We start from the raw sequence: 25,269 nt of genomic DNA on the forward strand, positions 1-25,269 counted from the left end.
AATAGCTCGTGTATTTCTCTCTCTACGAATATACTGTTAATGCAACAGGTCATTGGTAGTTGATGACAGCAGTGCACCGAAGGAAAATACTGGGTAACGGGACGAGATGAGATGAGACGAGAGAGAGCAGTAAGCAGTGCTGCCGAAGACTAACATTTTCCCACACGAAGCCCTAGGGGCTCCAGAATATTTAACCTTGAAGCCGAGGCAAATTAACAACAAACAATCACACAAGAACAGAAGTTCGTTCAATAAAAAAAGGTAGTTAGTAAGAGGTAAGATCCATACTCGAAACCGAGATGGGTGGTAGACCAGTTCGCCAGAAAAGGATAGGGAAAAGAGAACAGTAAACGCCAGCTTCCCGTAGATCGTGAGGCATGAGATAAAATTCCGAACAGCAGATCCGAACAAAAGAGGATAATTTATGAACAGCTGTATGGCATGTGGCAGCTTGGTTGGGAGGGAGGGAGGATATATGTTACTGGTTCAACCCCGAGGAATGGGGAGAACAAGATCAAGACCAGGGAGATAGCACGGAGATGAATGGAAACCACAGAGAGAGGTACAGCCAGGTATCAATCCGAGAATCAAAAACCAAGCGTCTTGTCAAGTAAGCGTAAACCAGGAAGCACAGCTTAGCCGTGGCAGTCCGAAGACGCAGAGACCGAAGAGAAGAACAATAGAGGGTATCGAGAGGAAGAGACAGAACAAAGGATCGGCTTGCAGATTAGCGCCAGAAATCAAGTTCAAGGACCTTAGCGGAACTCGACTGCTGGCGCGCATCCACGATCCTCTACATGCTTGAGCTCAAGCTGTTGGAATCTGTCAAGCCAACGAATCGCAGTCAGTATAACGCGGTCACGAACTATTGAGATATTATACGTACCGCTCGCTCTTTGCATGAAAGTAGACGCCGCTCACGGTTCCCGCCACCTGGTTGAAACAGATGTAGTAGAACCCCTCAAAGCTGGCGCCGGAGATGGTGCGCACGCGATGGTCGGGCACAAGGAAATATTCTTTCCATCTCATAAAGACGTGCTCGCGTTGGGCGAAGTTGCGATATGTGAAGTCTGTGCGTTTCGCTTGCTTGGCTAGAGGTCGCCACGCCGCAAACCGGGACCAGTGGTGCATGTCGGTTTTCTCTGTGGCACCCCACGCCTCGTTACGAGTTTGGAAAGTATGCTTGGTGCCAATGATCTCGCCTTCAAAAAATGTAGTCAAGGTAGGGTGATCCTCCGTAAGACCTGAAGATAAAAGAAAAGGAACTATCAGAGCAAGTCCGAGACGAAATGTGAGAACGGCGGCGGTACAAACCTTGGATGCGAAGGTAGCCGCACAGGTAGGACTCGGCCATGTCCACATGTTTGATTTCCACATCAACATTATAGACCTGGCGATCCGACTGTTGCGTGCCGACAAACTTGCTTCCCGAGCGCAGAAAGGAAGAGGTATGATTTGGCAGAAGCTGGAGAATGGTCAATTGAGAGTGGCGAGTGGTCGCGTGGGTTGGGCACATACCCTCACATTGGAAAATTCATAGCGAAGCAGCGACGAGTTTGCCGGCGTGACCGACGACTGACCGCGCGCACACGATGATTCGGTGGGAGAACTGGATCTGCCAGGCCCAGTCTCATCATCGGCAGACATCTTCCTGTCCACCTTCAGCGGATCCGTGGCCAGCAGCGAACTGCCATCGTCGGATCGGCTCAGGACGGACGGGGCAGCGATGCTTTCGGGGGAGAGAACATTGTCGATCGTGTCACTGGAAAGCGTGGAGTCCGGAGAGTCTCTGCGGGCCGAGATTCTGTCGAGTTCGGGAGGACAGGTTCGGGCGGAGATCACCGGGGCGATGGATGGAGGAGCAGTCGGTTGGTTGTTGCTCGGAGTCGGCATTGAGGGCGGGTCAGGGCAAGAGGCGAAGGGCACATCGGACCGAGACGAGTAAGGGAGAACAAGTAAGAAATGTTCGCAGATGGAAAGAGCAACGGGACGGGTTGGGTTGGGTCATGCGAGCGCGGGGGAAGTGGGTGCCTGAGGCAGATCTCTACGGTAGTACGTACTTGACTCCAGGGTGATGACTGTCAGATTCAATTTTGCTCCTCGCCACTACATAGTCCTGCTCCTGATGAAACGCCCGGTGTATAGTTATCGTAAGCAAAAGAGAAAAGAAGAAGAAAAAAAAAACAACCCCCCAATTTTGTGGCCAGCATAGCGTTTAAATAGGCTTGATCTATAGGGCTGTCAGTATAGGTAGGTCAAACTAAACGCCGAAAGCATACCTTGAAGTGCAGGGAAATCAGAGAGAAAATCAGCGCCTTGAGATCCTGCACGAGGTAGTAGAACACCCGTAAGCCCTCTGGGTCCGCCGATTCGGTCACGTCGACCAGAGAGCCGATCTTCGCGGTCTACACCACCCAAAGTCAGATACACATCTCTCTCTCCCTCTCTCCTACATGACCCGCGAACATACCTCGAAGGAAATGTGCTCATTCCCAATGCGAATCTCCAGCTCCTGGCGTCCGTCCTTGTTCTTCTGCGGCCACTTGGAGTCGTCCTCTCTGGGTGCCTTGGTCAGCGCAAAGGTTCCTCGGGCCTTGCAGGGGGCAATCGAATCACGTACTTCATTATCTCGCTGTCCTTGATAATGCGCTTCACCTCCTGGATCATCGCAGCGCTCACGCACACTAATCCCTCGTCAACTCGGGTCTGCACCGGGGTGTGGTACCATCACTCACTCTCTTTGCGGATCAGGGAGTCATTGCGGTAGTTGGAATTGTTCGCATATCGCACAGCAGCGCTGCTGCCATCGGCGATGGTCCGGAGGTCGAATTCTGTTCCACAGGTCAGCGACAAGCATCCAGCGAGGCGATTGCGGGGGGAAACACACCGAGGAACTCATGCCCGAACCGCCCAGAATGACCGGAGCTGCGGAACTGTCAGCAACTGAGTATAACTGGATATCACCATCACCTACTAGTATCGAATGTAGAAGGGGTCGTTCTGCGACATTTTGGCGGTTGACAAAGGGCAGCAGGTGTGTCCACGAGCAGACGGAAAAGAGGTGGGCTTAGTCATCCACACAGACGGGCCACGCATGGACAAGTTGACCTGTTTCCCTCCCCCCACAAGTCCAGTCAACCAAAGCCAACTCACTCTCCGCCGATGATTCCACGGGCGAGCGCTGTTGGTCTGCTCTAATTGCTCGTTCGTGACATTGGTCTTGCCTCCTGTCCCTGGAGGACTCACTCTGGTGTGTTTGGCCCACCTCTCCTTCGAAAACAAACACGTTGAACTAACCACTTACAGCTCCCCTTCCCTCCCATCGCCTCCTCCCCCCATCCACCATGGCGTCGTTTCTCGAAAATACGTACAGTCTGGTCCATATGGACAACACGGCGGACCAGCCGACTATACAGGAGCTGAAGCTGCAGCTGGAGAAGGGCACCGATGAGACCAAGATGGAGACAATGAGGACAATTGTTACAATCATGCTCAATGGGGACCCCATGGCGCAACTGTTGATGCACATTATTCGCTTTGTCATGCCCTCCAAGAGCAAGGCGCTGAAGAAATTGCTGTACTTCTACTACGAGATCTGCCCCAAACACGATTCGAGTGGCAAGCTGAAGCAGGAGATGATCTTGGTGTGGTAAGGATGCATTGCGCTCCCCCTTCGCGATGAACGGCAGACTCACAAGTCTTGTAGTAACGGAATTCGAAACGATCTGCAACATGCCAATGAATACATCCGAGGCAACACCCTTCGTTTCCTGGCCAAACTCCGCGAGCCCGAACTGATCGAGCCCCTCCTTTCGTCGGCCCGCTCGTGTCTCGACCACCGTCACGCCTACGTCCGCAAGAACGCCGTTTGGGCCGTGGCATCCATCTTCCAACACTCCGAGTCTCTCATCCCCGACGCCCCGGAACTCATCCAGACCTTCCTCGAGTCGGAGAATGACCCCACATGCAAGCGCAATGCCTTTGCGGCTCTCATGTCCATCAGCCACCAAAAGGCGCTGGAGTACCTCGCAACCACGTTCGACAGCGTTCCCAACACGGACGAATTGCTTCAATTGGCCGAGTTAGAGTTCATTCGCAAGGATGCAGTGCAGAATACCCAGAACAAGGTTAGTTTGACCATGTCAACGCCAATCGCATGGCGTCACTAAAAAGCAACAGGCACGTTATCTGAAATTGATCTTCGATCTCCTCGATGCCCCTACCAGCACCGTGATCTACGAAGCTGCGACCTCCCTCACCGCTCTCACCAGCAATCCCGTCGCCGTCAAAGCCGCCGCGGGCAAATTGATCGAACTCGCTATTCGGGAGGCCGATAACAATGTCAAGCTTATCGTGTTAGACCGTGTCGACCAGCTGCGGATTCGTAATGAAGGTGTTCTGGATGATTTGACCATGGAGATTCTGCGTGTTCTCACCAGTCCGGACATCGATGTCCGGAGAAAGGCCCTCGGCATTGCTCTGGAAATGGTCTCGAGCAAGAATGTTGAAGAAATTGTGATGCTGCTCAAGAAAGAGCTTTCCAAGACCGTGGATGAGCAATATGAACAGGTAAACCACTCAGCCATTGTGGATATGCCGGTGGTGCTAACGCCTTCTATAGAACAGCGAATACCGCCAACTCTTGATTCAGTCAATACATCACTGCGCCATCAAGTTCTCGGAAATTGCCGCCAGCGTCGTCGATCTCCTTATGGACTTCATTGCCGATTTCAACAACAACTCCGCCGTTGACGTGATTTCCTTCGTCAAGGAGGTTGTTGAGAAATTCCCCAAGCTGCGTGCGGCAATTGTCGAACGCCTCGTCTCCACTCTGAGCGAGGTTCGGGCTGGAAAGGTCTACCGCGGCGTCCTCTGGGTTGTTGGAGAATACTCCTTGGAAGAGAATGACATTCGAGAGGCCTGGAAGAAGATCCGGGCTAGTCTTGGAGAAATTCCCATCTTGGCTTCGGAACAACGGCTGCTCGATGAGGTCCCCGATGATAGTGCTCTTCTTACGCAGGAGCAAGCGAACGGCCATGCTAAGGCTGCAACCCCGTCTGGATCGCGGAAGGTGTTGGCGGATGGAACATACGCGACAGAGAGCGCTCTCACCAGCCAGTCTGCTGCGGCCGCTCGACTGGAAGCGGTCAAGGCAGCCCAAAAGCCGCCCCTTCGTCAGCTCATTCTGGATGGTGACTACTATCTCGCCACTGTTCTCTCTTCGACCTTGACCAAACTGGTGATGCGGCATTCCGAAGTTTCGCAGGATGCCGCCCGCACCAATGCTCTTCGCGCCGAGGCGATGCTTATCATGATCTCGATCATGCGCGTTGGCCAGTCACACTTCGTCAAGGCTCCCATCGACGAGGACTCGGTGGACCGCATCATGTGCTGCGTGCGCTCTCTGGCCGAATTCTCCGAGAAGAAGGATCTCGAGACCACCTTCCTCGAGGACACCCGCAAGGCCTTCCGTGCCATGGTCCAGGTTGAGGACAAGAAGAGAGCCGCCAAGGAGGCTTCGGAGAAGGCAAAGAGTGCCGTACAGGTTGACGACGCCATCCCCATTCGACAGTTCACCAAGAAGAATGCCACGGAGGGGGCCGAGGAAATTGAGCTGGATCTCGCCAAGGCCACGGGTGGCGAGACCGTCGTGGAGAACGTCTCCTCGAAACTGAGCCGGGTGGTGCAACTAACTGGTTTCTCTGACTCGGTCTACGCGGAAGCCTATGTTACGGTTCACCAATTCGATATTGTCCTGGATGTGCTGCTGGTCAACCAAACCGCCGAGACCCTGCAAAACCTGTCCGTGGAGTTTGCGACTCTCGGAGATCTCAAGGTGGTTGAGCGGCCGTCGACACACAACCTGGGCCCGCGCGACTTCCTGAACGTGCAGGCAACGGTCAAGGTGTCCTCGACCGACACCGGTGTCATCTTCGGTAACATCGTCTACGATGGCGCCAGCTCCACCGAGACTCACGTGGTCATCCTCAACGACATCCATGCAGACATCATGGACTACATCCAGCCAGCGCAGTGCACCGAGACGCAGTTCCGGACCATGTGGACCGAGTTCGAGTGGGAGAACAAGGTCAACATCAACTCCAAGGCCAAGACCCTGCGGGACTTCCTTAAACACCTGATGGAGAGCACGAACATGGCGTGCTTGACGCCCGACGCGTCCCTCAAGGGCGACTGTCGGTTCCTGAGCGCCAACCTGTATGCGCGGAGTGTATTCGGTATGTCTCTTCTTCCAACTTTCAAACCGGTTAACTAACTATGTGTGTAGGCGAGGATGCCCTGGCCAACCTGAGCATCGAAAAGGAGGGCGATGACGGGCCGATCACCGGATTCGTGCGGATAAGAAGTCGGTCGCAGGGCCTGGCACTGAGCCTGGGCTCGCTGAAAGGACTGAAGGCTGCGGCAGCGTAGTAGAATGCAACCCTAACTATATCTTTACTTAGTCCCCTGTTCACTTCCTCGAGACGAATTTGTTTATTTCCTTTTTTTCCTGTTCTTTCCTTTCTTCTCTGGAGTCCGTCAGTAACTAGGTCGTGGATAGAAAAACAATTTGATCTAGGTTCTTTCTTATCCTGTGTCTCATCCTCCCACTATTTACACGCCTGTTTGGGGGCCACAGTCATCACCAGCCGCGGCTTCCCGGTGGAGACACAGCCAAGCGAGGGACACCTTTCTTCCTCCTTCTTCCTCCTCTTCCTCTTGATGATTTGTATTCTTAGCTCTGTATACTTATATCTTCTTAGCATTGCCATGCTTTGACCTGATCTCCCCTCCAGAATGTCCGCTACCTCCCCCGCGCCCGACCAGCCCCTGCTGCGCGACGCGGTCGTGATCGTCGACACCTCGGTCTCCCTCACGCTCGGCACCGACTCGCTCTTTGTCGTCGGTAAGAACTGCGCGCCTGTCCCCGTCCCTTATGCATCACTGACCACGCGCACAGATGAGCGCTTCGCTCGCAAACCGGACCGGAGTTGCTGTGGATTATCCAAGTCCAGTACGTCAGACCATTATTTTGGTGGCCCCTCGGTGGCCGATCGATCGCGCCGCGACGAAGCTTATTATGGCCGTGCCCGCTGACATTTTCCCCAGAAGAACCAGAGACCAAACACGCCATTGCCCTGCTCAATGTCCTCGACGCCGAACTGAGATCCTGTACCCTCATCATCACTTATGCGCGCTCCGCGGGCAAGAACGACGTCTCCGTCGCTACTCTGGAATACCCCGTTAGTCAGAAGGAGAGCCCGACGATTGAGACATGGGTCCGCAAGTTGGTCGAACGTGCGTATGGGACTGCGCAACGCAGGAAGAGACTGAAGGTCTTGGTGAATCCATTTGGTGGGACAGGAACCGCTTCCTATCTGTACGAGACTTATGCGGCGCCGATCTTCGCCGCGGCCAAGTGCGAGATGGACGTGCAGGCCACCACCCATCGCGGACATGCGATTGAGATTGCTGAACAGCTGGATTTAGATGCGTACGATGCTGTTATCTGTTGCTCGGGCGACGGGCTGCCGTACGAGGTTTTCAATGGATTGGGGAAACGGCCGAATGGTCGAGAGGCTCTGGCCAGAATGGCCGTTGCTTTGCTGCCCTGCGGGTCTGGGAACGGGATGACGTGGAACTGTTTTGGAACAGATAGCGTGTCTATCACGGCGGTGGAAATTGTCAAGGGGCTCCGGACGCCACTGGATTTGGTCTCCATCACGCAGAAAGACTCGCGCACGCTGTCCTTCCTCTCGCAGTCGTTCGGCATCGTGGCGGACTCGGATCTGGGCACGGATAATATCCGATGGATGGGCGCGCAGCGCTTCACGTTCGGGTTCCTGATCCGTCTTTTGCAGCGCACTATATACCCCTGTGACCTGGCGATGAAGGTCGATATGAAAGACAAAGCGGCCATCAAGGAACACTACCTCTCATTCAAAAATCGACCAGATGATCCTCCCTCTGCCGACAGCGACCGCACAGAGGCTGCAAAGCAATCACCCGGTCTGCCAGAGCTCAAGTACGGCACGGTGATGGACAAACTTCCCGAGGACTGGGAAGTCATCCCAGGCGAAACCATGGGCAACTTCTACGCAGGCAACATGGCAATCATGACAAAGGATACGAACTTCTTCCCGGCGGCGCTTCCGAACGACGGGTTCCTGGACGTGGTCACCATCGACGGCATGGTCAGCCGCGCCTCGTCGCTGAAGATGATGAACGAACTCGCCACCGGCGGGTTCTTCGACATGCCCGATGTCAACGTGCGCAAAGCCACCGCGTTCCGTTTGGTCCCGCACGAAAAGGAAGGCTACATCAGCATCGACGGCGAGCAGGTGCCCTTTGAAGCGTTCCAGGCCGAGATCCACCATGGCCTAGGCACGATACTGTCCAAGTCGGGCCGGGTCTACGAGGCAGAGGGCCCGAGAGTATAGATTATGGTTTTTTGTGTTGTTTCCTTCTGGGTCTTTGCCATCCCACATGATACCCTCGCGCAATAGACTCAGTGTCTTGTTTTATTGTTTTGTTGTTCTTTTTTTGCTTAGCTCGCCGTTTCATGGGCCAGAGGTGCCTAGAAGAGGCTCTTCGAGTGTACAGTAGCCACAAACCGCTTTGTATAGTTTAAATCCTGTTATCATTTCGTTGCAAAATGAGGACCGATGGATCCCCGTTTCCGAGTAGTTTTGTCCTCTAGCACGCCGATCGTACGCCGTCTAGTAACCTCCCCTCCAAAGCCTCGACATGAAAGACAAACCTCGACCTATTCGATCTCCTATCCTCTATCCTTGCTATATCCTCCTTGCCTTAGCCCATCTATCTTATATTAATCGCTATGCCTCTAAAATTTCCCTAGCCTAATCGACACTGCCTATATTTCTTTGGTGAAGGAGACGGATAGATTGGATAAAAGATGAGCGTGAAAGTCTAGTATCTGCGAAATATATTGGCTCTCAACAAGAAGAGATATTGCTGAGTAGCTGTTGGTCCCCGTGATGCAACAGGTTTAAATACGGATGCGACAAGAGTCATGTGTATCAAGAGGGTGCAGGTCAACCTGATGCCGTTTGCCAAGCGTGTGCCCGACAAGTCTTAGGCCTCAGACCCAACCTGATTTGTGTGTTTTCAAATTCAATTCCCAGGCCAGTAGACCTATGTTTTTGCCGGGCCGTCCTTGGTAGCATTAGAAATATGTTATCACAATGCTCCTATCCACCATCTTGGGCCAAGATGGGGCCAGGGCGAATAATTTCTGGAGCTAGGTTATTAAGTGACAAGGATAACATGAAAAATCAGATTAAAGGAAACAAAATAACCACTTATTTGGTAGAAGGGCTTAAAAAATGCGTTTTGATAGTTCAGTCCAACGCTGTTATCCAAAAAGAGGGGCTTATAATGAAAAGACATATCTATCGCAATTGTATAAATATCAGAGGCTCTGCAAGGTGCCCTTGACTACTCGATTCTTCCAGTATTGGCCCCTCAACCAACAGGTTATGACTATATTACTGAAAATAACACTAGGTCTGTTAGTGGGCTTGGCTGTGAAAGAACAAAGGCTTCCCCGGGAGCACACCTAGAAGGAACACTGCCAAGAGGGATCAATGCCAAGAAGGAACAGCCCTTAGAAGGGACCATGCCTAGAATTTTCCATTTACGACGACAAGATGATTGAACAGGGTCCCACGCGAGCTGGTAGGAGGCATATTACGGAGTGGTTTGAGTTAAATACAGAGGGCAGAGATTCGACTATATCTACAACCGAGCCTAAGAGTGTGCTAACGTGTTCCCTAGAGTGTTAAGATAGGAGGTATATCAAGGTGGTGCAAGCAGCGGTTGAGACTTTTGCGCTCGAACTCAGCCTGTCTAGACATCTCTCCAAGGTTGTAGTGAATGCCTGATTACGTTTGAAAAAGCATGGGATCTGTCGAAGATCAGTCTCTACTCTACAAAAGCCTCGCGGACCGTGAATTGGATCTTGGCACTCCGTCAATTGATGTCTTGGCTGCTGGTAAAGGGGGCTAGCCGCCTTGGCGGAGTGTCTGGGCGGAGTGTCTTGGCGGAAGGGAATTGTGCTGTCTTCATATCTCGAGCCAAATAGGATGCCTTGACAAAAGGGGCCGCCTTGGAAAGAGGGTCTGTACTCCGTAGCAGGGGCCATATTACTACCTGATTCCACATTAGGGAAAGAAATCGACCCATTTCCCCTTTTCATGTCTTTTTATAGATAGCCATAGATCCTATAAGAAGAATCGAAAAATTCAACGCGGGTCTACAGTTGGTTCTGCTTCCCGACTTTTCTTTTCTTTTCTTACGCAGCTTCCTGTATCTGCTTGCGACTTCATAGCCAAGATACATCAGAATGCTTCCACGAGCTGTGTCTTCGATGCTTCTCTCAATATGCCTTGTCCTTTCCGCCCTTGATCAGCAGTGTGTTGCCTCAGTCCTCAAGCGCAAGGCCTGCAAAATACATCACCATTCTCATGATGACGATGTAATGCATACACATACGCCTTCAGCCACACCATCGCATATCCCTATGACTATAACGGAACCTCCTACAGGAATCCAAACGGCACCGCCTAAACACCTAGGCCAACCGACGATCGACTGCACGAGACAAGGGCCGATACAAGCGGAAGGCCTCACCGAAGCCGTGTGTCTCTGCCCTAGTGGTACTGCAACGGTCTCTCTCCCAGTCCTCACGGTTCCCCCGCACGGGGGGTTCGGCCCGGAGGCCAGTTGTGCATATACGGCTCTGCCGACATCAGCCGAGGACCTGAATCCAATCACCTCGATATGGGCTAGCACCTGGACCAACATAATGGATTGCAGTGATTGCACTCTGACTGGAGGGCAAGACAATGCTGCAGATTGTACGAGTATGCCTTCATGCACGCCAGTGCCCACAGTGAAAGTCACCTATTCGAATAACACGATACCGGTTGGTACTTTCGTCAACCCGGATAAGGACTATTCGCCGTCCAAGAGGAAGAGAGACTCGACTCCACGAAATGTGACTCTTGCCACTGAACGGTTGTTCAATGGGATGGTGGATGAGGGCGGACCGTGTGCAGCGACGTCGGAAGGTTGTAACAGCAAAACAGACTTGGTGTTCGACGACGTGATCACTACCGCTGGGGAGGGAGAAGAATTCCTCAAAATAACGTTTACTGTGGATCAAAGTGTTTTCGATGATGAATATGCCCGAAACGAAATGCTAGTCGCAGGGCTCACCTGGTGGTCGCTAGTAGCTACCCAGAATTGCCAGGACGTGGATTACAAGGACGCGGCGAGTAACACGGGATCTGGGTGTGGCTCTGGGCCCCTCAAACGGTCGCAAGTTGAAATGGATAAGCGAAGTCCCGTCAGCCCTGGAGATGTTGACGTAGACACCGGCATGGAATGCACCTACCAAGTCAAACTCTGCCAAGCGCCAGATGCAATTCGTAAGTCGAGGGTTTCCATACGACCAATACCTTCACTACTAATCAGGGAGCAGATGTCGTTAAGGGGCCGCATGACGACCCGTATAAATACTCGTTAGACATTCAAGTTGCATCTGAGTTGGAAAATGAGACAAAGGGATTGACATGCAAGCAGATTTTAGGAGCGACCGAGGCTGCGATCGTTGCCTTGGGATTCTGGAACCCTGGACTGGCAGCGCAAGCTCAAGTCCAAGCATCGAGATTCATCGCCATGTGTGAGATCGGAGAGCAGATATACGAGCACCTGGACGGTGGATCTACGGTGTCTGGATCTACGGACTCGGAATCTACGGACGTGGGAAGTTGGCTACCTTTACTAGAGAGTTTGGAAGCCTGGGCCGCGGTTTGAAGAATGCATAATGCAGTACCGTGTGAATTTAGCAACTCGTAATGGGAATAGGATTGCTTTTTATTCAATCCCTAGGGAAGTACAGAAAGTGGAAGGCGTGCCGAGTAAAGAATGGACCAAAGAAAGCATTCAAGGAAAAAGGAAGACAACCCCCTAAAAAGCAAAGTACAACCTCCCTGAATATCCGAATCCTAGACATCAGTGATCACACAAGCAACCGGGTCCCATATCTTCACGGCGGTGGGTAATATGATGTCTCCAGTGGCCATAGGACCCGCTAGGGACCAGGCCCCTCCGCTCGAGCCTCAGAACCAGGTACACGGCCCAGTATTGACAGCTCTGTGGTGGGATAGCCCTGGCTTGTTGCTCAACCATACGACCTTCAGATGCTGGAATTCGGGAAAGGAAGAGTATTCTATCGATACTCCAGCTATCGAATCGTTTGTTAGGTTCAATCAAAAGATCACGATCATTGGGGGAACCAACACAGTGGAGCCAGATGCATCGCTGTGCGCCTGGATGGACCATCATGACCATCCAGTGGATAGGACCGTTGGGGAACTGTTCTTTGCAAATTGCCAGGAAGAGATCATAGTGTGCTCGGCCCACTCGAGACATCGTAATCTGCAAAGTGTGAAACGTTGATGAGACTTGGTGGAACGTAAAGCGAGGAAACAATATTCAGAGTAATAGAATGAATAGAGTGAAGCTGTTCTTGTTGCCCTAACTGTTCACTATGATGAAGCGATTTCATCTGAGCAGGGACTCCATCTTTCTTATATGCATCCCATCGAGACCGTTGACTTGCGGCGCACAAGATTAGTTAAAACAGATCCCTTGTTGACCAAGACAATAAAGTCTCTATGTGCTATTCCTATCCTTTGTTGTGTAGTATTCATTTCTTGGTGGGCAAGACCTGTTCTTTGATCTCGATACGGAACAAGAAAAGGTTTGACAGAAAGTGCGTCAAGCCCAACAAAAGCATACTCGGATCCTTGAAGGTGTTCTCCATTCTGTCTATTTGAAGCCATTGGCCGAATGGTACACTAGTGATTACCAGAATTCTTGCCTCCGACAAGTATGAGGCGGGTAAACGAGGAAATGAAATCCTTGTCGGACAACGCGGTACCGCGTGGAGGACTGGTAGCATAATTGACGTGATAAGGGCTCTGAGCCATCTCTCTCTGAACGCCATGGCTGTGTACAAACGCGTCTCTGACAAATACCCAACCTGTTTCTTTGTTTATGTTCTTTCGACGGCCTATATTTGGCGCCCGCTTGCTACACCTTTCTATTGCATTATAATGCACTAGTATTTCCTGCCAATTCCACACCTGGGTGTAAATCTTGAAACAATGCTATTGCTATCAAATAATGCAGGTCTAATAAGAACATATTCTACACTCACCCGATTAATCAATCATCGCCAAACCCACCCCATTCTTGCTCGCTGTCTTCATCCTCCTCCTCTTCAACTTCCCTCTCCCGCACCCCCCACTCAACCAACCGATCATCACCCAATGCCTCGGCCGCCCTCGTTCGCACAGGCTTGTAGGGACTCTCCGTGCGCAGCTTCTCCAGTGGCTGCAGAAGCAACTCCATGGGGACATCGCCCTTGATATTGCGGGTGCCTCCCTCAGTTTCATCCTCCTCAAACTCAAGCACTTTCTCCAACTCGTCAACCCAGATATCAACAACATGGTAGCGAAGTCCATCCGGGCCATGCGGCATAGGCACGAAATTAGGATCCCCTCCCTCCTCTGTCACAGGTTTGGAAGGCTGGTCTGGGTCGAAGTTGCGCGGACACAGCGGGCCCTCCTCGATGATGGAGATGTAAGCCTCGAGGTCTGCCCATTTGCCCTCCGATGTCTCATCATCTTCTGCACTAGGGGTCGCTTTGGTCTCATCCTGTTTCTTCTGCCTTTTCCCACCCTTTTTCTGCTTGGTATCCTCTCGCTTGCGCTTCTTTCCATCTTCTTGGGTTTGCTCAGTCTTCCGCTTCACAAAGGCCTCAAATGCAACACCGACGTAGCAACGAATCAGGAACAGGTACTTGTCCAGCCGTAACCGGTCGAGCGAGTGGAAGTCGCGGCCGATGGTGATCCAGAAAGCGCGCAGGAAGCGGTGCACGGTTTGGTGGGGGAGGGAGGGGACGAGGGAGTAGGAGAGAGCGCGCGCGAGGGCTTGCTGGGTGAGAGGTCTGTCGGAGTGGTAGAAGCCTGTTCATGTTGTTAGTTTTGGTTCGGATGGCTATAAAGCGAGTTTGCGTACAGAAGAACAGGCCCTTCCATAGCTTGAGGAGGTCCACGAGGGTGAGGTCGGTGCGTGAGCGGAGGAAAAGAGTTAGGGACTCGAGGGCCTTGTCGCGAGTCTTGCGGTCTGGTATGTTCAATTAGCATTTATCATTCGGAGCAAGACGGCATGGACGCATACCGCTCGAAGCGAGCTCCCTGACAAAAGGAGTCTTCTCGATCTCGGCCATTGTGTCTGTTGGTTAAGGAATTTGGTTATCGTTGCGATAAATTATTTTTTTCAATAGATAGCAGGTTTGCACTGTTTGCCTACATTTGTGGCCTCAGGCATCCACTGTAGATGTGATCAGCTCAGGGTTAGTTGGAACTTCAATTATTCCGTCATTGCTGTGTATGGATCTCCCATTTCTCCATTCTACTACAGCTTATTGCATGGCTTGATTGATTCAGGTACATGATGGCCTCTGTGTTGCCGTTGCTAGCTGAGCGCTGCATCCGGCGGTGCCAATGCCATCCCGCTGGATATTGACATCACGACTTCCATTCCTCGCCGAATGAGAGCACACCAACCCTGAGACCCCAATAATGTGGGCTCTGGATCAGGGTCGCATGTTGCATGTTTACCCACCAGTGCTGGTTGTGACACCTACCCCGTTGTTGTAGATGTCATTGTCTCACCAGGAACACTTCTGTCTGCGTCTTTCTGTTTGTTACCTCCCTCTTACCTGTGGCTATTCTCATCGGCAACATGGCCCAACAGGATGAAGGAAACGACGAGATCTTCCAGCCCAGCTCCTCCCATGACCATCGTGGGTCGCAGTCGAGCTCTGTTGCCACTTCCGAGAACGATGAACAGGTGTTCGAGCACTTCCGTCCTGAGGACCGCGCCGAACTCACTCGCTTAGCGTCGAATTTCCCGGGGCACAAGGCCACCGACTCTGGGGTTGCTGGCATGGGAGGCATCGAGCGCAAGGATACGCTGGAGGGTCTCGAGCTGGGTGATCCAGTGCTCGATCCCACGAGCGACCAGTTCGACCATTACAAGTGGGCTCGCATGATGCTCAAGCTTATGGATAGAGAGGGTGTTCCTATGCGCAAGTCCACCGGTGTCGTGTTCGAGAACCTCAACATCTCCGGCACCGGCTCGGCACTTCAATACCAGAACAATGTAGCTTCGCTGTTTATGGCACCCTTCAGGCCTCAGGAGTATCTAGCCTGCGGAAATCGGGTGCCTCAAAAGCAGATTCTGCGGGACTTTGACGGCGTCCTCAAAAGCGGCGAATTGCTTATTGTGCTCGGTCGCCCTGGTAGCGGTTGTTCAACTCTCTTGAAGTCTATATCCGGGGAGCTCCATGGCCTGAAAGTGGGAAAGGGTTCAGATATCCAGTACAACGGCATCTCCATGGAGAAGATGCACAAGGAGTTTAAGGGCGAGGTTGTCTACAACCAGGAAGTCGACAAGCATTTCCCTCACCTCACTGTGGGCCAGACGCTGGAGTTTGCAGCTGCAGCAAGGACTCCAGAGAACCGGCTGCACGGTATCAATCGGCTGTCTTACGCGAAGCACATCACTCAGGTAGCCATGGCTGTTTTTGGTTTAAGCCATACATACAACACCAAAGGTGCGTCTATACTATTTTTGAACCAAGAAGAAGAGGCTAATAAATCATTTAGTGGGGGATGACTACATCAGAGGCGTTTCAGGAGGTGAGCGCAAGCGAGTTAGGTACGTAAACTTTCATTACATTCCTATTTCGTTCCTGACGTTTGACTTAGCATTGCCGAGATGGGCCGTGAGTTATACGCCCTCATATAAAGTACTTGAAGTTAAACTGACCCTGTACCAGTCTCTGGAGCCCCCGTTGGCGCATGGGACAACAGCACTCGCGGCTTGGATTCTGCCAGCGCACTGGAATTTGCCAAAGCACTGCGAGTTTCGTCGAACCTGACTGGGAGCTGCCATGCGGTTGCAATCTATCAAGCATCTCAAGCAATTTACGATGTCTTCAACAAAGTCATCGTGTTGTACGAAGGACATGAGATCTTCTTTGGTCCTTGCAGTCAAGCCAAAGAGTACTTTGTCAACATGGGCTGGGACTGTCCGCCACGACAGACCACCGGTGACTTCCTGACTTCTGTCACAAACCCCCAGGAACGTATTGCTCGCGAGGGTATGGAGAGCAGAGTTCCGCGCACGCCAGGTGAGTTTGAAAAGTACTGGAAGAAGAGCCGTGAGTACGCTGCTCTGAAGAAAGAGATCGCCATGTACCGCGAAGAGTATCCTCCGGGTGGGACTGCTGAGAAGGACTTTGACGAGACGAAAAGGTTACGACAGGCCAAGCATGTTCGGCCTAAGAGTCCTTATGTCATTTCTATTCCTATGCAGGTTCGACTGTGTACCAAAAGAGCTTACCAAAGGTTGGTTTTCTGGCCATTCTAATCTTTGGTACATCAGGCTGATGTTCTTCAGAATTTGGAACGACAAACCATCTACTTTGACAACGGTTATTGGGCGGATTGTCATGTCTCTGGTCATTGGATCGATCTACTTTGGGTAAGCGCAGGCTTCGAACAGTTAATGCACGGTTACTCACTTGCTTAGAACGCCAAATGCAACCGTGGGTTTCCAAAGCAAAGGGGCTGCGATTTTCTTCTCCGTCTTGTAAGTCTCGATAAAACTGCAACAGGATCTTGGCTCTGATACCCTCTAGGTTGAATGCTCTTATCAGCATCACCGAGATTAATTCGCTCTACGACCAGCGGCCTATCATCGAGAAGCAAGCTTCCTATGCCTTTGTTCATCCATTTACCGAGTCGCTGGGTGGCATTGTCTCTGATATACCGGTCAAATTCGTGGCTGCTGTGGTGTTTAACATTATTTTCTACTTCTTGGCGAGCCTGGTATGTGATATCCCCAGTTATGATATCGAACAAACTAACAAAGTAAATGAAGCGGTATGCGCCTTCTCAATTTTTCATATTCTTCCTTTTCACCTTCCTCAGCACTCTGACAATGTCATGTGTCTTTCGGACACTGGCTGCTTGCACCAAAACTCTCGCACAAGCTATGTCCATGGCCGGAGTGATGGTGTTGGCGATTGTCATTTACACGGGATTCGTGATCACGGTCCCAGAAATGAGCTCCATCCCCTGGTTCAGCTGGATCCGGTGGATAAACCCTGTCTTCTACGCGTTCGAGGCGCTGATTGCCAACGAATTCCACGGCCGTCGCTTTGAGTGCTCTCAGTTCATCCCAGGCTACCCAAGTCTGAGTGGTAATTCCTTCATATGTTCTGTGCGCGGTGCTGTGGCAGGCGAACGAACCGTTTCCGGGGACGCCTACATCCAATCCCAGTACACGTACACATACGCGCACGAGTGGAGAAACCTGGGCATCATGATCGGTTTTTGGATATTTTTTATGGTGCTCTATCTGGTTTCGTCGGAACTCAATTCAGCCACTTCTTCGAAAGCCGAGTTCCTGGTATTTCGGCGAGGCCATGTGCCTGCCCGTCTCCGTCAACTTGACAAGGGCCATAAAGGTACCACCGACGTGGCAGAAGTGGAGAAGGAACAGAAGAAGGAAAACACGGAAAGAGACGCATCGGCAATTCCAGCGCAGCACGATATCTTCACGTGGCGGAACGTCTGCTACGATATTCCTGTTAAAGGTGGCGAGCGACGTCTGCTGGACAATGTCTCCGGCTGGGTCAAACCCGGTACGCTTACCGCTTTGATGGGAGTATCTGGTGCCGGCAAGACGACTTTACTCGATGTTCTCGCCAAGCGTGTCTCTATTGGCGTTGTTACAGGCGACATGTTTGTCAATGGCAAATCGCTGGATACCAGTTTCCAGAGAAAGACCGGTTATGTTCAGCAGCAGGACCTTCATCTCCCTACCACGACGGTGAGAGAGGCTCTCCGATTCAGTGCGATACTGCGCCAACCCAAGACGGTCTCCAAGAAAGAAAAGTACAAGTATGTTGAGGAGGTGATCGATATGCTCGGCATGCAAGAATTTGCCGACGCAATTGTTGGAACTCCGGGAGAGGGCCTGAATGTTGAACAGAGAAAGCTCTTGACGATTGGGGTTGAGCTGGCTGCGAAGCCCGCGCTTCTGATCTTCCTCGATGAGCCCACTAGTGGATTAGATTCGCAAAGCTCATGGGCTATCTGCTCTTTCCTGCGCAAACTGGCTGAGCATGGTCAAGCTGTTCTCTCAACTATTCATCAGCCAAGTGCTCTGTTATTCCAGGTATGAAACCCCATCACAAAGATGCATATCCTTGCATGTCTTAAAATGCCATCTAACTGGAAGCAGCAATTTGACCGCCTTTTGTTTCTTGCGAAAGGAGGAAAGACTGTCTACTTTGGAGAAATCGGAGAGCAATCCCGCGCTTTATTGGATTACTTTGAGAGCAACGGGGCCCGAGTCTGTGGCTCTTCGGAAAACGTAAGATTGTGAAACCTAGGATGAATGATCACATGCTAATAGACATAGCCTGCCGAATACATGTTGGAGATCATTGGCGCCGGTGCTTCTGGCAAAGCCGACAAAGATTGGTCTCTGGTATGGAACAACAGCTCACAAGCAAAAGACGTGCAGGCAGAAATTGATCGCATTCACGAGGAACGGGCGTCGATAGGCAATACCGAAGAACCGGCTCAGCGGGATGAATACGCAATGCCCTTCCGGTTTCAGCTATGGCATGTCACGCATCGTGTGTTCCAGCAGTACTGGCGAGAACCGTCCTATGTCGGAGCAAAGATTCTCTTAGGAGCTCTGTCCTCGCTCTTTATTGGATTTACGTTTTTCAAGCCCGATAGCTCGCTACAGGGATTCCAGGATGTTCTGTTCAGTGCCTTTATGCTGACGTCTATCTTCTCAACACTGGTGCAGCAGTAAGTATACCGCCAGAAAGACCTCTTGCCGAAACTGACATACCATCAGGATCATGCCCAAGTTTGTTGTCCAACGGTCCCTATATGAAGTTCGCGAACGACCCTCCAAAGCGTACTCATGGGCCGCGTTTCTGATTGCAAACGTCATCGTCGAGGTCCCATGGCAGATTCTAGTCGCGGTTATTTCCTGGGCCGGTTACTACTTCCCGGTTTACGGTGCCTCTCAAGCGTCTCACCGGCAGGGCTTGATGCTGCTTTTGATCGTCCAGTTCTACCTCTTCACGTCCACCTTCGCATCGCTCGTGATCGCGGCGCTTCCAGACGCCGAGACTGGTGGCACAATCGCGACACTGATGTTCATCATGTGTCTTACTTTTAACGGAGTCTTGCAGCCGCCGAACGCTTTGCCAGGATTCTGGATCTTTATGTACCGTGCTTCGCCTCTCACATACCTGATTGCCGGCCTCACAGCTACTGGTTTGCATGGCCGCCCGATCCACTGTGCAGATGCCGAGCTGAGCGTGTTCAATCCGCCTTCTGGGTTAACTTGTGGGGAATATCTTGAACCTTACGTCAAGGCTTCTGGCGGACAGCTGTATAATGCGGCCGCTACGAGCGGATGTCAATTTTGTCAGTTAACCAACGCCGATCAGTACCTGGCACCCAGCAATATCTGTATGTTGTTTCATACCCCTTTTGGTGTTGTACAAAACTAATTCATATCATTATTTAGTCTACAGCGAGCGTTGGCGCAATTTCGGACTAGGCTGGGCCTACATCTGTTTCAACGTCTGCGGTACTGTCCTGCTTTACTACATGTTCCGCGTCAAGCACTACAACCCCACGACTCTGGTGCGTGGTATCGGCCGTGGTGCATCATTCCTGTGCCGAGTGTTCAAGCGACGGTCTGGACAGACGCCCGAGGGGAAAGAGGCGGACAACGGACGACTGGTTTAAAGTATTGTGATGTAATCATTCGGAAATTACTTTTTCTTGTTCCTAAAAAAGTCCCATCCAATCTACAACAGCAGTAACCATAAGGCTAAGACTTGCTCGTCACATCCCTTGGAATCTGCAATATACTCTCCAGCTCCTCAATTGAGGTCCGTCCTGCCCATGCCACACTCAGTTGCAACCCCGAAACGCTCCACGATAATCTAAGCCACTTGCATTATCTGCCGACTTCCCTCGTCGTCCTTGGCATGCACTAACCCAAGACAGAGCTTAGCGCCCTCGCCTACGTTCAGTCGCTCTAGCTAAAGTAGCTTTCGTCTATTCTGTTTTTCGGCACAGGAAATGAAGCCAGCTCATGCGATGTGGGTAAATAACCTTAACCACATCATTTGCGAGATCCACGCTCAGAGCTAGGTCTTCAGGCTCGGGGAGATTATTTCTGTGGCTTCTCCAGCGTTTATGGGCTTTAGAAGTAGGTGATAAGAACATACGAACGGATGGGCTGGAGACACTCCGATTGAAGCGTAGAGAATTCAATCAGGAAAGAGAAATCTATGCCACTATATATTTTATGAGACTCAATACACAAATATTAACAAAAAATCGATCATGACCTATGCGAGTAGGTCCATTACCAAAACTGAGGCGGCATCCACCCTGGCTCGCGATCACGCTTAACCTTGGGCTTGCACGGAGAGTCAGGCTCAGGGCTGGGCGAGTCACCAGGGAAAGGTTTCGGCTTGGGCTCAGGACCTGGTTCAGGACCCGGCTTGGGACCAGGAGCAGGACCAGGCTTGGGGCCGGGAGCAGGGCCAGGCTTAGGTCCAGGAGCAGGACCCGGCTTGGGACCAGGAGCAGGACCAGGCTTAGGGCCAGGAGCAGGGCCAGGTTTGGGGCCGGGAGCAGGACCCGGCTTAGGGCCAGGAGCAGGGCCAGGCTTAGGGCCGGGAGCAGGACCTGGTTTGGGGCCGGGAGCAGGGCCAGGCTTAGGTCCAGGAGCAGGACCAGGCTTAGGGCCAGGAGCAGGGCCAGGTTTGGGGCCGGGAGCAGGACCCGGCTTAGGGCCAGGAGCAGGGCCAGGCTTAGGGCCGGGAGCAGGACCTGGTTTGGGGCCGGGAGCAGGGCCAGGTTTGGGGCCGGGAGCAGGGCCAGGCTTAGGTCCAGGAGCAGGGCCAGGCTTCGGTCCGGGAGCAGGACCAGGTTTGGGGCCGGGAGCAGGACCCGGCTTAGGGCCAGGAGCAGGGCCAGGCTTCGGGCCTGGCTTGGGTCCAGGCTCAGGCCCGGGTCCTGGGTTAGGTCCAGGCGGTTTAGGACCTGGCTTAGGGCCTGGGTTAGGAACTGGGATGGGTACTGGTGGTTCTGAGCTTGATGGCTCTGGCACGGGAGGAACTGGCGCTAGAGATGAAGTGGTAGTGACACCAGGGATTGCAGGGGCCGTCGAAGATCCGGGTGACCCAGTCGAAGGCTCCCCAGAAGGTCCAGGAATTGAGACACCAGAGGACCCCGGGGGAGGGATAGAATGTGTGCCTGAAGGTGCCACACTGGGGACGCTTGTTGGCCCCGAAGAGGGATTTGGCAAACTAGAATTGTGATGTTAGTGACCCGAAGCAAAAATTACATCCTCTGACAGATTCTCTGGCAGACAAAGAAGGGGAGACTTACCCGCTGGAGGGGCCTGGAGTTGGAATAGATGCAGCCGAGGAACCGAGACCGGGGAAAGGAGCAGTCGACGAGCCATGTGGTGGAGGCGCATTGCCACTTGAAGAGGGGGGAGGAACAGAGGCACCAGAAGAGGCCGGTGGAATAGAGGGCCTCGAAGTAGGCGGAGGGGGAGTAACATAGACACTGGAAGAGCCCGCGGGCCAAATAGAGCTTGGCGGACTAATTGGTGGCGGAACAATGCCACTCGAAGAGAAAGGAGGCGGGATATGGGGGATCGATGAGTGCCATGGAGGAAGACGAACGCTTGAAGGCGGGGGCGGAGGAAGATAGGGAGTTGAGATGGGAGGCGGAACAAGGGGATCGGGGATAGGTGGAGGAACACTCGTGGGAGGAGGCGACGTAGGCCAGGCTGTGGAAGGGTATATAGAAGGTGCAACAGTGCTAGAATCCACCGGGTAGGGCAGAAATGGGATCCATCCAGGGAAATAACGAGCGTCCAAAGGCAACCCTGATGCCAGGGGTGCCAGCAGGAAGCTGGTAAAAAGAAGGGATGTTTTATCAAGCATGACAGCCCTCTATACAAAATCAAAAAAGAAAATATAGTTAGTTGAAGCGATCACGCTGAAGAGAAATGAATAGAAAATAAAAATAATAAGGTCAGCGATATAGGGCCCTATCCATATTTATAAGAAGGCAGGGGTAATCAATGGGCTACCCTCTTCATCTGCAATCAAAATTAGTAGCAGTGGCAAGGCTCATGCCGACAATGGTCCGCAAGGCGTCCTAGAAGGAAGGCTTAGCTATAGAAACTCTACCAAAACAAAATGATAGTGTGGTCGCCGTCTTCGCCATTAAGCTCTGGCCAAGCAGGGTACTGATGATGATCGTCGGTATTAATCGGTATCCTCTTCAGGCCCAATATGAAAATGGCCTAAACTTAGTGATAGGCTAACCTGTTTGGAAATATGTGGTCGTTTCACGAGGCTGTGCGGCTTACCCTAATTTTTATACAAGACTCTGAAGCTAACCCCCACTGGATCTGAATCCTGAATCGAGGCGTCTGGTGGGAAATGTAACCACGGGAATTAAATCAATTTTAGTATAATCATCAACAATGTGAGATGATCCAGGTCTGAGGCACACGGCTGCTAGTGGGAATTGTTTTGCGAAACCATTTGGAGAAAATAGAGATTGTTTCAGCTCAGCCCAGCTCAGAACGAAGGTGATTAGAGAATGCAGAGAGCTCTCGACCAAGAGTTCAGAGATGTTCTAGATGACCCCAATATTACCTACACCATATGCCTTGATGCTGCCATGATATCTTGTTCTATATACATATTTCTAGCAACGAATGCCTCAAGCTTTCCGTAGGAATCTCTAATCCTGCTATTGTAAATGCATTCTAAGTAATGGAATTTCTGTCTTGGTCTCTTCTTTCTTCTGGGCAATTTGTCAAAGTACTTACATCACAGGGCTGTAATATTTCCATACTTCTATTTCTGGGCTACATCTATCGGGTAAAAATACATATAACAAAGGATGTTTGGCCACTAGTCAAGGGCACCGGTAATGTCAGCCCCGATTCGGAAAATGCTGTCATGCAGATAGGCTGCGACCTTTCTCTAGCACAGAAGGTGCCTTTTTTTTCCCCTCTCTTTCTTTCTACCGCAGCGGAATGAAATGGGCCTCGGGATCCGTGCAAATGTACATGAGTCGTGGGGAGCCAACGATGGTAGTATTCTTAGCCCTTTCATCCTGGAGGGTTCACCCTTTACCTAAGCCGCTAACTAGGAGGATTTAAAGCCTGCAACACGAGCCCCTGAATCTCAGAATACAGCCTAGTGCCCAAAAGTGCTTAGCTAAAGTTTAATCCAATCCCACAAATTGTAACTATTCTTCATCGACTAAGCCTCGGGCCCTTGGACGCCTTGATCAGCCTCGTTGCCACTAAACCTAATTCTGATATAAATCTGCAAACATAAAGCGAGATACGAGATCCTTGGTGAACCGGGTCAGGGCTAGCACTAATTTTAGCTTCTGACAAGTGGATAACCCCGGTTGACACAGCCTTGTGCAGACGATCATTATCTACCCCGTAGGAACTGCTGAGATGAAGCTATGGCTAGGAGATTCTGTGTAGGTTCAGATTAACACCCCCCATGTCTAAGCCTTCCTCAGCCGTCCGAGGGTGGGTCTCATGCATTCTGGAGGCCTAAGAACCTCTTCATCTATTGTTGATGCCAGCCACCTACTATTATTGGATATTCCCCTGATAATTTTGATATTTCCTGTCTCAAAACAAGGCATTTTAGCCCCAAATCGATTAAGAATAGATCCCGCACCTAGAGTATATAGTTACATTAAGCCCGACAGAGAGAAAAGTAAATAAGGCTAGTTGCTCACAGGAACAGATCCCTTTTATCTTCTTCCACTTTCTCGCGATCACTTTTTCTTTTCTTCCTTACTTCAACATCTTGCAACACAATGCTCGGGGCTAAAATCTTAGCATTGGGCGTGACCCTTATTACCTGCGTCTCAGGTGCTCTTTACCCTAATGGCCAGATCCCTCCAGGTCAAGTCATCGGATACCGCACCACAAACCCTGTATGCTGTCTCTGATGATCCCTTAGAGTCCTCAATATATTTCTGACTGTTCCAAAGGAGCAAGCTGCGAGATGGTTGAAAGCGGGAACCGTCACTCCCGACCCCAACAAGAACAGTTATCAGATTGGCAAGGGACAATACACATCTCCTAGGGCTGGTGATTGGTTTGGACCACAAGGCTACAAGTAAGAACAATTACAATATCTCTTTCCGGAGGACTTGTTCTGACTGGGCTGCCTTCACAGATATTGCATTATCACAGCCGATCCAAGGAAATGGGCCTTTGCCAACAAGGCCTGGATCCCCCATTTCTGGAATGGAAGGGACCTCTGGAACAGTGAGAGCTCGCTACAGGCCCAAGACGAATATCTTCAAAGCGTTGGAATGGATCCGGCAAAGACTTTCCGCCTGTCTCAGATCGCTGGTGACGAGGAGAAGCTCCAGATGGTCATTCCCAATGCGAGGACCAATGCCGAAGATGGCGGTATGAACCTGAAAGTTGAGTGCAAGGACTCTGTGGACGATTTCGAGGATAACAAGCCTGAGCTCGATTACTACAATTGGCCAAATGTCCACGGCACACCGCAGCGGCTTCCATGCCAAAACACCCAAAATCCACCAACTGAATGAGTTGGTGATTTCCCCAGATGTGTTTAGGATTTTTTTATGTATCTAGAATTGAGCGAGGATTTCCACATGCTGTACTTTTTGAGTAGACTAATGGATGGATGGATTGATTTACTTTTTCTCCTCCCTCCGTAAATGTACAGTGGCTGCCGTTATTGCCTGTCATGTCGGAAACAGAGAGACAATCTTTCAAACCCTAATTACCTGATGCGCTAAACATGATATGAGATGTACGTAAATGTCCGTTCTGTTCGTGCTCTTGTTTATGACCTTATGCGATCTGCTGTCCGCTCATGTCCGCTAAAGTCTGATTGGGTCTAGGAGCGCCTGAAGGGAAAGAAACATTACAAACTGATGGCCCTACATCTCGAACGACTCGTTAACTGTGTTGATGGTAGTGGCAGCCTAGATAGTCATGATTAGGTCCCTA

At 51.5% G+C, this 25,269-nt stretch overlaps 9 protein-coding genes across 9 annotated transcripts; 5 read left to right on the forward strand and 4 right to left on the reverse strand.

The window, feature by feature from the left end:
- Positions 1–755: 755 nt before the first annotated feature.
- Positions 756–1,893, reverse strand: N7474_000986 (GID4/VID24 family protein; the record flags this gene model as incomplete). Its single annotated transcript, XM_057192401.1, has 4 exons — positions 756–822; positions 887–1,244; positions 1,315–1,465; positions 1,519–1,893. 4 exons carry the CDS (start codon positions 1,891–1,893, stop codon positions 756–758), a joined length of 951 nt encoding a protein of 316 aa, XP_057057354.1.
- Positions 1,894–2,215: 322 nt separating this feature from the next.
- Positions 2,216–3,009, reverse strand: N7474_000987 (mago nashi family protein; the record flags this gene model as incomplete). Its single annotated transcript, XM_057192402.1, has 7 exons — positions 2,216–2,230; positions 2,280–2,405; positions 2,471–2,558; positions 2,621–2,684; positions 2,736–2,831; positions 2,888–2,925; positions 2,975–3,009. The coding sequence occupies 7 exons, from the start codon at positions 3,007–3,009 to the stop codon at positions 2,216–2,218; spliced, it is 462 nt and encodes a 153-aa protein (XP_057057355.1).
- Positions 3,010–3,344: 335 nt separating this feature from the next.
- N7474_000988 (coatomer subunit beta) lies at positions 3,345–6,429 on the forward strand (the record flags this gene model as incomplete). The annotated part of the gene is made up of 5 exons (XM_057192403.1): positions 3,345–3,649; positions 3,707–4,127; positions 4,180–4,569; positions 4,622–6,236; positions 6,287–6,429. 5 exons carry the CDS (start codon positions 3,345–3,347, stop codon positions 6,427–6,429), a joined length of 2,874 nt encoding a protein of 957 aa, XP_057057356.1.
- A 366-nt stretch (positions 6,430–6,795) lies between these two features.
- On the forward strand, positions 6,796–8,438 carry N7474_000989 (uncharacterized protein; the record flags this gene model as incomplete). Its single annotated transcript, XM_057192404.1, has 2 exons — positions 6,796–7,012; positions 7,108–8,438. 2 exons carry the CDS (start codon positions 6,796–6,798, stop codon positions 8,436–8,438), a joined length of 1,548 nt encoding a protein of 515 aa, XP_057057357.1.
- Positions 8,439–10,540: 2,102 nt separating this feature from the next.
- N7474_000990 (uncharacterized protein) lies at positions 10,541–11,548 on the forward strand (the record flags this gene model as incomplete). Its single annotated transcript, XM_057192405.1, has 1 exon — positions 10,541–11,548. One exon carries the CDS (start codon positions 10,541–10,543, stop codon positions 11,546–11,548), a length of 1,008 nt encoding a protein of 335 aa, XP_057057358.1.
- A 1,706-nt stretch (positions 11,549–13,254) lies between these two features.
- Positions 13,255–14,320, reverse strand: N7474_000991 (ribosomal RNA processing 1 family protein; the record flags this gene model as incomplete). Its single annotated transcript, XM_057192406.1, has 3 exons — positions 13,255–14,057; positions 14,110–14,217; positions 14,272–14,320. The coding sequence occupies 3 exons, from the start codon at positions 14,318–14,320 to the stop codon at positions 13,255–13,257; spliced, it is 960 nt and encodes a 319-aa protein (XP_057057359.1).
- A 518-nt stretch (positions 14,321–14,838) lies between these two features.
- N7474_000992 (uncharacterized protein) lies at positions 14,839–19,949 on the forward strand (the record flags this gene model as incomplete). The annotated part of the gene is made up of 12 exons (XM_057192407.1): positions 14,839–15,712; positions 15,765–15,816; positions 15,867–15,883; positions 15,938–16,508; positions 16,561–16,644; positions 16,693–16,752; positions 16,802–16,991; positions 17,044–18,345; positions 18,412–18,543; positions 18,592–18,992; positions 19,042–19,667; positions 19,726–19,949. 12 exons carry the CDS (start codon positions 14,839–14,841, stop codon positions 19,947–19,949), a joined length of 4,533 nt encoding a protein of 1,510 aa, XP_057057360.1.
- A 628-nt stretch (positions 19,950–20,577) lies between these two features.
- On the reverse strand, positions 20,578–22,174 carry N7474_000993 (uncharacterized protein; the record flags this gene model as incomplete). The annotated part of the gene is made up of 2 exons (XM_057192408.1): positions 20,578–21,526; positions 21,609–22,174. The coding sequence occupies 2 exons, from the start codon at positions 22,172–22,174 to the stop codon at positions 20,578–20,580; spliced, it is 1,515 nt and encodes a 504-aa protein (XP_057057361.1).
- A 1,988-nt stretch (positions 22,175–24,162) lies between these two features.
- On the forward strand, positions 24,163–24,842 carry N7474_000994 (uncharacterized protein; the record flags this gene model as incomplete). Its single annotated transcript, XM_057192409.1, has 2 exons — positions 24,163–24,212; positions 24,458–24,842. 2 exons carry the CDS (start codon positions 24,163–24,165, stop codon positions 24,840–24,842), a joined length of 435 nt encoding a protein of 144 aa, XP_057057362.1.
- Positions 24,843–25,269: the final 427 nt, after the last annotated feature.

The sequence above is a fragment of the Penicillium riverlandense genome (genome assembly GCF_028828495.1).
Source record: "Penicillium riverlandense strain IBT 135883 chromosome Unknown utg000001l_segment0_segment0, whole genome shotgun sequence".
NCBI classification, from domain to species: Eukaryota; Fungi; Ascomycota; class Eurotiomycetes; order Eurotiales; family Aspergillaceae; genus Penicillium; species Penicillium riverlandense.